The sequence below is a fragment of the Salvia splendens genome, chromosome 5 (assembly GCF_004379255.2).
Source record: "Salvia splendens isolate huo1 chromosome 5, SspV2, whole genome shotgun sequence".
NCBI classification, from domain to species: domain Eukaryota; kingdom Viridiplantae; phylum Streptophyta; class Magnoliopsida; order Lamiales; family Lamiaceae; genus Salvia; species Salvia splendens.
Window position 1 is genome coordinate 26,504,838 of NC_056036.1, and position 10,114 is coordinate 26,514,951.

At 41.7% G+C, this 10,114-nt stretch overlaps 1 protein-coding gene across 1 annotated transcript; it reads right to left on the reverse strand.

Moving 5' to 3' along the window:
* Positions 1–389: 389 nt before the first annotated feature.
* Positions 390–1,003, reverse strand: LOC121803539 (dirigent protein 22-like). The gene has a single exon (XM_042203174.1). It carries the CDS (start codon positions 970–972, stop codon positions 424–426), a length of 549 nt encoding a protein of 182 aa, XP_042059108.1. The 5' UTR covers positions 973–1,003; the 3' UTR covers positions 390–423.
* Between the last annotated feature and the right edge of the window lie 9,111 nt (positions 1,004–10,114).

Genomic DNA, 10,114 nt, shown 5'->3' on the forward strand with positions numbered 1-10,114 from the left:
TGGGACATCAATAACAAGGACGTCTTTTGAAGCGTTGATGGTTTATTTGGAAACTCAAATTAGCATCCTTAAATACATTAAAAACAACGACGCTCCGCCTTATCTATCTATAGAAGGAGTCAACTGAGTGCTAATATCCGAAGAATGCGGTTAGGAGTTCTTGATCTCTTGAGTGAAGTACTGAAAAAACTCATATAAGCAAAAAATCAAGAGGATTTTTTGTTGCAGTGAATATAAAATCACAGATAAAAACGTTCTTATTACCAACAAAACAAACACAAATCCCAAATTAAATACGAAGTATACAAAGATATATACACATAAAATATAATCGAGGTTGCGCCAACAACCCATTATTCTAAATTAAAATAATAAACACACATCCTTGCATGCACATAGTTTTTCTATCCCACATATGCCCACCTATGTCGCCGGCGATCTCTTTAATTCCACGTCAAATTTTCCGACGTAGCTCACATAGAGCGTGTACTCCATAACGGCATAGCGCCTCTCTACGTCGTATGAATACGTCCTTGACAGTGCGTACCCACGCGCCAGCCGGAAAAATCCAGTTCCACCAACGATCGGCATCTCCCGCTCCTCGTTCATGATCTCGTTCCGACCGAGCATCGTGAGTGTGCTGCCAGCGTACTCTCCTGCCGTAAAGTAAAAATTGAGGTACATTGTCTCGCCGGAGACGAGGAAATCGGCAGAGATAGTGGTGCCTTGTACTTTTCCAATCACCTCGGAGTTGACTTCTGGTCGGGTCGTTATCAGGTCGTCTGTGACGTGGATTTCCCCAAAGTCGGTGGGGGAGGTGGCTGAGATTGAAGATTCCGCCACCACGTAGACGGTGGCGCCCGGGCCACTACCCGCTCGAAAATCCTGGACGTAGAAGTGGAGCACGGCGGATTTTTCTTCGGGGTGGGTCATGACGGCGGCTTTGAACCATGTTTCTTCTTTGACATCCATTGGAACAAATTAAACCTTTGTGGAAATTAATTAAAAAATATTTATGTAGATATAATGTGGTTGTTGTGCCTAATTAAGAGAAGGAGGGGGTTATATAGAGAGTTATAAATTAAAAATGTGTAACTTAGTTTTAAGGCAAATTTATTATATTTCGTAGAGGATAGTTTACGACTTTGTTATCCTTATAACATGCATAGAGGTGCATTAAAAAAGACGTTATATAGGTGTTTTTCTTAAAAAAATAATTAGGAGAGAATAATGGGAGATGGAAATATATGTCGATCTAGATGAATTATTAGAGATTCGTATATTTGGATGTATTCATATAATAATTTTATTCAGGCAATGTGTAGTTTATATATTTATAATTTCATATAAAACGCGTCTAAAAAAGGAATTTATAATTTCCAAAATGAGATATCTGGAGAGTGCAGGGTTGTAAATGATGAAGTTCAAACTTCACTCCTCTCCTTAGCCAAGTTTAGAAAGGATTTGACATTTGTATGTTTTATTCTTCTTGCATGTACTTGCTAGTTGCTTTGGAAAAGTTATAGCGATAATAGTGACACCTAATATCGGATATTCTGTACTAAATAATGTGTTAATGGTGACTTAGTATAGTAACACCATGTGCATAAAAAATATTAATCTAGATTTAAATTAAAAGCTTATACCTTTTTTAAGGAGCAAGACACCTAATATATTAATCCAAGTCCATCATTACACGATAACATTTATCATTAGTCATTACTCTTTCGTTCATGTGTTCATTATTTATTTGGTCCGACGAGATTAATAAAAGAAATCACTTAAAGCGGCACATTCATCGGTTCTAAGCATGCAAAAGATTCTGAGTCGAATACAAATTTCATGTTGAGTAAATTTTGGATTATGAAAATGTGCTGTCTTAAAATGAACCAGAACATGATTTTGGGAGTTCTAATATAGACGTTTCATTTATGACTATTTTTATTTTCTTTGACAATAAATTTTAGTCGAAAAAAGTGGGATACAAAGTAAATCACATTCCACATAACATTTCATTCCACCGTAAAATGATCTTTAATTTTTTCCATTCAAAACTGAATATTACATGTATATATGTTTTTTCTTAGATAGTAATCTAGACAAAATATAGATATTCATATGCTAAAATATTATTGTGTTTATTGACGATTTAAATGTTAGTCACTGATACGGACCCGACACTAGAGCCCCCTGCACCGGATGAAGAGGCTTCACGGGAGGCGGAGGCGCCGGCGGAGAGGAACGTGCCTCCGTCAATCGCGACGACCAAGGGACGAAGGAATCGACGTCCGCCAGACTTGTTCGGAGACTACGTCCCACAGTAGCGTCATAAAGAAGCGTCATCTTTTATTTATTTCCTTTTATTTATTTCTTATTTTTGGTTATTAGTTTATTTTTGTTAATTATTTATTTCGGGTTTTCTTTGTTGGTTCTTTCCCGGGATACGTTAGGATTAGGAGTCGAACCAACCCTAGGGTCCTTAGTCTATAAATAGGGCTATGTTCATTAATTCAATTATCAATAAAAACTTAAGCTATTTGCCCACAATTCACGTGAATCACGTCAACCTAGATTCATAGCCGCCCGACAGAGGAGTTCCGTGCACGGTTTGAAGCTAGTAAATCACCGCCGATCCTCTAGAAGGACGCCGGGAGTTTGTCTTTATCGTCGAGCAATTCTGCATTGATTATCGTGCGTTGAACGCTGCAACGGTACCGGACCACTTTCCCATACCCACGGCAGACGAGCTTTTTGACGAATTGGGGAAGGCACGAGTATTTACGAAGCTTGATTTGCGGTCGGGCTACCACCAGATCAGGATGCAGGGGAAGGATGTATTTAAGACGGCCTTTCGAACCCACGACGGCCATTTTGAATTTTTGGTGATGCCTTTTGGGTTAACAAATGCTCCGTCGACATTCCAGGCTGCAATGAATGCAATTTTCCAACCGATGCTCAGGAGGTTCGTCATTGTATTCTTCGACGACATACTGGTCTACAGCCCAAATCTGGAGGAGCATTGTGAGCACTTGTCCGCGGTTTTGAGGGTTCTACGGGACAACAGTTTCTTCGTCAAGTTATCCAAATGCTCATTTTGCAGCTCCACCGTGGAGTATTTGGGGCACTTGATCAGCAACGGCTCCCTTATGGCCGACCCCAGCAAGATTCGGGCAATGACGGCTTGGCCAAAGCCGAGGAATGTTAGACAACTCCGCGGGTTTTTAGGCCTAACCGGCTATTACCGTTGCTTCATAGCAGGATACGCACTCATTGCGTCACCCTTGACGGATTTGTTAAAGAAGGATGCGTTTATGTGGACCCCGGAGACGGATTCTAGCTTCGGGGATCTTAAGGCAGCCATGACCACTGCCCCAGTACTGCGTCTACCGGATTTTGAAAAGCCTTTCTGCGTCGAGACGGATGCCTCTGACACAGGCATTGGCGCAGTATTACTCCAAGAGAATCACCCGATTGCATTTTTTAGCAAAAAGCTTGGCCCTCGTCGCCGGGTCGCGTCAACTTATCACAAAGAGTTATACGCAATCGTCGAGGCAGTGCAAAAATGGCGCCAGTATCTACTGGGGAGAGAGTTCGTCATTAGGAGTGATCAGAAGAGTTTGAAAGAATTGCTCCAACAAATAGTGCAGACGCCAGAACAGCAACTGTACGTACGGAAACTTATGGGTTATAAGTTCGTTATCGAGTATAAGAAGGGGATCACGAATCGAGCAGCGGACGCGCTATCACGCGCTATCAGGGGCGGTCGGCGCCGCATTTATCCTTGGTGGACGGACTGGTTTACTATAACCGCCGCATATTTGTGAGCTCGCGTTCTTCAGCCCGGATGCCTATATTGACCGAATATCACAGCTCGCAGTCAGCAGGTCACCCCGGGTTCGAGCGCACGTGGCGCCGCGTGACTGCGGATTTTTACTGGCCGAACATGAAGAAAGATGTAAAAAGTTTTGTGGAATCATGCATCGTGTGCCAAACAACGAAATACTCTACCCAGAAGCCAGCCGGGTTACTGCAGCCGCTACCAATTCCGACCCAGGTTTGGGAGGACGTGTCCATGGACTTTATAACCGGCTTGCCTCAATCCCGCGGCTACACAGTGATCATGGTGGTCGTAGACCGTTTGTCTAAATATGCGCATTTTGCCCCATTACCCACAAGGTTTGATGCGTTAAAGGTGGCCCATCTGTTTATCAATACGGTTGTTCGCTACCATGGCTTTCCAAAAACGTTGGTCTCCGACAGGGACTCGGTTTTCTTAAACCAGTGTTGGAAAGATTTGATGCGCCTCAGTGGCACGAAATTAAATTTTTCGACAGCTTATCACCCGCAATCGGACGGCCAGACGGAGGTCCGGAACAGGGGATTAGAACAGTACCTGCGGGCGTTCACCTCCGATCGCCCATCCAAATGGGCAAATTTTCTTCCATGGGCGGAACTAGCCTTGAATTGCTTCCATCATTCAGGATTAGGCATGTCTCCTTATAAGGCCCTCTATGGCCGAGAGCCCCCGAGCTTGATCTTTTCGGCTCCCTAAAGGGCAACGCCTCCATCAGCATAAGAAGTGATCCGTCAACGGGGCGAGTTATTGGTGGAGTTGCGTCGTAATTTGGAGCGCGCCCAGCAACGACTGCGCGAGTCGGCCAACAAACACCGTCGAAATTTAGAGTTTGTCTCGGGCGACTTGGTACTATTGAAGCTCCAGCCGTATCGGCAACATTCGGTGGCGCGCCCTCAGTCTGCCAAGCTGGCACGGCGATACTATGGGCCGTTTGAGGTGTTAGAGCGTATTGGCCAGGTCGCGTATCAGTTACGCTTGCCGGAGGAGAGTAGGATTCACAACGTCTTCCATGTGAGCCTCCTTCGCAAGTTCGTGGCAGGTGGCGACTCTGACGCGGGCATGGAGCTGCCGTCGGAGTTCTTTGGAGACCGGCCGGTTGTTTATCCAGTAAGGGTGTTGGATAGGCGCGTTTTGTGGCACGAGGATAGACCTATGGAACATGTGTTGGTACGTTGGTCCGATGGCTCCGCGTCGCCATCCTGGGAACCGCTCGAATTAGTGCAGCGCAGATTTCCTAACGTACTCCTTGAGGACAAGGAGGTTGCTATGGAGGGGGGGGGTGATACGGACCCGACACTAGAGCCCCCAGCACCGGATGAAGAGGCTACACGGGAGGCGGAGGCGCCGGCGGAGAGGAACGTGCCTCCGTCAATCGCGACGACCAAGGGACGAAGGAATCGACGTCCGCCAGACTTGTTCGGAGACTACGTCCCACAGTAGCGTCATAAAGAAGCGTCATCTTTTATTTATTTCCTTTTATTTATTTCTTATTTTTGGTTATTAGTTTATTTTTGTTAATTATTTATTTCGGGTTTTCTTTGTTGGTTCTTTCCCGGGATACGTTAGGATTAGGAGTCGAACCAACCCTAGGGTCCTTAGTCTATAAATAGGGCTATGTTCATTAATTCAATTATCAATAAAAACTTAAGCTATTTGCCCACAATTCACGTGAATCACGTCAACCTAGATTCATAGCCGCCAGACGGAGGAGTTCCGCGCACGGTTTGAAGCTAGTAAATCACCGCCGATCCTCTAGAAGGACGCCGGGAGTTTGTCTTGATCGTCGAGCAATTTGCCGTCGATCCTCGTTAAGGAATTGGGTCCTTAACAGTCACACTCTTTATATAGAGAGAATTATTACCTTTATAAGGAAATATATACTAATACAAATTAATTACATCGAAATCATACATAATTTATCAATAAATCAAGTCAAACAATGATATGTGCTACACTTGAAGATCAACAATGAAGCTCCTAAAATTTCACTGCTTTGTAAAGATATCTTCTAATTATCCTCTAACCGGATGAAGGGAAGTTCCACGATGCTATCCTCAATCTTCGCATTATAAAATGTTGATATGTCTCCGCATGTTTGGTTCCATTATTTTGGATCAGATTTTCGGAAATGATAATTGGCGCCTCCTTGTGACAAATAATTTGATTTTACGTGGAGAAGGAAATACAGTTTCTCATAGTAGCCTTCTTTTCTACAAAAGGTTTATCAAGCCACTTGTTTCTTCTCGAAATTCTCATCAGCACCATCAAGCCATTACCTTTTGTTTCTTGTTCTTCAAGTATCCAATGGTAGACTTTATTGCAATTGGGTTGCTTATCCAGTCAACAATGGTGTACCTATGAACTGGACAACTACTATCGACAACATAAATTATATATGGTCGAGTATTCAAGAAGTAAATCACTTTCCCAACCAAGTTCGATTTTGCCCTTTCCAGAATCACTAATTTAACGATTCATTATGATTGGAATGTCAACAACTTTACAGTCTAGAAAATTTGTTTCTTCTAAGAGATTGATGATAATAATTTTCTCTCAAAGAAAAAACACAAGCACGGCGAATACACGATGATTTATTATTTGTTCATTTTTGAGGCGAGAGCCATGGCGGAAACTTGTGGCTTTGCAATAAGGTATTTGATACCTATCAGTATAGACGATCACCGTGTTAGAATCGTGCTTGGTCAAAAGTTTTTTGACTAATAATAAATGTTACAAGACATTTTATTTTGTGAAATTAAATGCAATAACGTCGATCTACGTTCCGAGTAGATGACCATAGTATATTCATTTTCTCAAATCCGATTCCCGGTGAGTGAGAAATAATATATTAAAGTTGGTCACAATAAAGCTAGAAATGAGCTATGTGAAAAGACTAAGGGATTAATTAACTAGGTGTTAATTATCCCACATCGGGGATGATATACTTCTCTGATAAAGTATTTAATCAGATGAATTATCATGTGTGATAATTATCGTGGAATAAGATGTTAGGGTTTTGTACACTAGAAATCACCTTTCGAGTGAATAGATACTGTAAAACTCTAATGGTTATTTTCCAATAAATGCAACAGATTATTTTTGTCATAATGTTGTTATGTTTTACATTTAATAGTTGTTTATTACATATTTAAATGTATGAGCAAATGTAACAAAGTCTAAGTCTTTGTTTTAGTAGACCGGTTGTGGGCGTCGTCCAATTTAAGGTAACACGGTCAGTTCTAAACAAAGAAAAATAAGAATTTCACAACCTAGATAGGCCTAGACTACCTATCGCGAAAGGTTGCAATGTCAGTCCGATTATTTCTAAACCTTATTGAAATAAGATGACGTTGGTGTGGTATAGTACTGAATGGATCTAACAGCAAGACGAGTCTTTATGCTATCTACTGAAAGACGAGGTCTTGAAAATTAATTTCTTAATCAATGTACGTTAGCATTGACCATACGATATTGAGGATCCACTACTTTGACTTACCAAATGTGCGGGTTTTTCGTAACCCAACGATCCAGGTATATTGGGTAGTGGTGATCATTATCTAGAGGTGCTAGGATTGCTATTATGTTGAAACGTGCGCGAGGAGAGTCTCGTTTGATAACATACACAAGAGGAGCTCGAAACGAGGTTTTATTATTCGGAACCTAGCTAGTTGGAGTTTGATTACTCTATGAATAATAAATAAGAGTTTCTTGCTAAGTCCACTCTTGGAATTCGAAATATGTTAATTAATTAAGTCTATAGCAGACATTAATTAATTAATGGATGTTTCCATCTTAAGCGCGGGAAATGAATCAAGTGCAATTAAAGGAAACCCGGAATACTTGTAATTTCGGATTTGGAAGGCAGTGCAATATTACTTCTGTAGTGGCTGCTCGTAATATTTCAATATAAGCTTATATTAAATTGTGGGTTCAATTTAATTAGTAAAAAGCTAATTGGGTGAGGCATGTTCCAAATTCTTCCTTAGATCCCTGACTGGGCCCAATATGTGACTTATATAAATAGGAGAATAAAGGAGACAGAAAACATAACAATTTATTATCAAAATTTTCGTCCCCTCTAAAGAGAGAGCTCGGAATTTGTGCCTCCTCCGTGAGCTGAGTTCTGTCTTCCATTATTCGAGTCCTAGTACGTTGGTGAGATTTGCCTACACATATATCAGCATATAGTCCGGGACACCAGTCAGAAGATCCGAGGTCTTGTATTGAAGATCTTCACGTGGAGACGGAGCAAGCCATCATCGATTCTTGATTGAATCAACAAGGTAAATTGGCTAATTCCGTAGTAAGCCTGTTTTAGGGATTTTATGTACTAAAGCATGTTTTAATTCAAGTTATGTGATAATTACGCGAATAGATTTTGTCTAAATAATCTGCTAAATAGATCAAATTCATGTGATCCGTTTTGAACGCACGCTTCCGCTGCCAGCCCCTTGAGTTGGTATCAGAGCCAGTCTTTGGCTCTGATTATTTGGATTTAAATTTCGCGAAATTCATGTATGCATGTGTTATTTGATTGCGAAGTATGTTCTTAGTGTTTTTGCTTAATTTTATGCATGATGAACTCAAGAACTATCGAATCAAAGAACTTGAATTGCTCGAACGCACCACGTGCGATCGAGGTAGGGATGTCGAGACAGCGGGAGCCGGGAGCCGTGATCACGGGGCAACGCGCAGACGAGTAGGGCTAGTGCACGCCGTCGGCTGAGACCACACGCACCAGACGGAACCCGGGTCGAGGTCGACGCGGCTGATGGAGTGGCACTGCAGTTCAACCAAGAACGTGCCGAGGTGCCGAAACGCCAGGCCGAACCCTAGGCGGAAGGTTGGAGCTGGCCGAGAGCGGGCGCGCCACCGTGCGCGCCGCTGGCCAAGAGCTCGCGCCACCCGACGGCTCGGATATCTGAGACGGGCGCCGAGACGCTGGCCGAGAGGCGCACGCCGCCGCGTGCGCGCCTGGCCGAGAAGCGTCGGCACCCGATGAGCCGAGACGCCGTGACGGGTGCTCGCCGCTGGCTGAGAGGAGCCGCGCCTTCGCGCACGCTCCTGGCCGAGACGCTGGCGACACCCGACGAGCCGCTGGCCGAGACGCTGGCGCGCCATCTGCGCGCTGGTGGCCGAGACGCTTCGTGCGTCGTGGTCCGACGAAGAACTCATCGAATTTTCATCGTTCATCGTTCGTGCGAACCTCGTACGATGAGATAACGATGAAAGATTATTTTAATGATTATTTAATTATTTTATTAAAAGATATCATTAAAATATTATTATTTAATGGAAATAAAATATTTTTTGAAGATTTACCTAGATTTTAGGAATATTTTTATTATTATCTATATCTATGGAAATAAATAATATTATTTTATTACTAGATGATATAGATGAGAATAATTTAATAGTTTCCTAATATTTATCTAGATTTAAGGAATCTTTTTATTATTTTCTATATCTATGGAAATAAATAATAATATTTTGATTCCTAGATGATATGGATAAGAATAATTTAATAGTTTCCTAATATTTATATGTCTAAGATCCTAAAAAGGATAGATATGTATGAATACATTAAATAATGAAATATCTCTTCCTAATCTTGAACATGGAATTAATTTGAATTAAATTTTTCATGTCTTATTAAGAATTGAATAATTCATTTATTTTAGTCAAATCTTATAGTAGACATGAATAAGAATTATATTCTAGAATAATTATTCCCTAAAGGAAGATACCAATTAATAAAAGATTTAATTATCCAGTAGATTAAATACCAACAGAATTTGACCAAGTCTTTCTCTGCCCTAAGACTAAGGATAATTAAAGAAAAACCATAACCGAAATATCTAAGCTATAATTACGAACTCAACGTTTGTATATGGTCTCCATCAATTGGTCTGCAATTTATGAATCATTTTTATAATATTATCGCCACCTGCTCTGTGGGGACAATAATCTAATCAAACTTCTTACATAAGTTTATCACAATAGTAAAATACTCTGTTTCGCAGTGCAATCCAAATCGTCAATATGTCGTTCAATCCTCTTTCTGCAATTCTCAAAGAAAATAAACTCGAGGGCCAAAATTACATAGAATGGAAACAAAATTTGGACATCGTTCTCACAGCAGATGAGTACATCTTTGTGCTCACCACCCCGCGACCTCCAGTACCGGCGGCTAACGCTGCGGCAGGAGTTAGAGATGCACATAGACGGTGGCATAAGGCGAATGAGATGGCTAAGTGC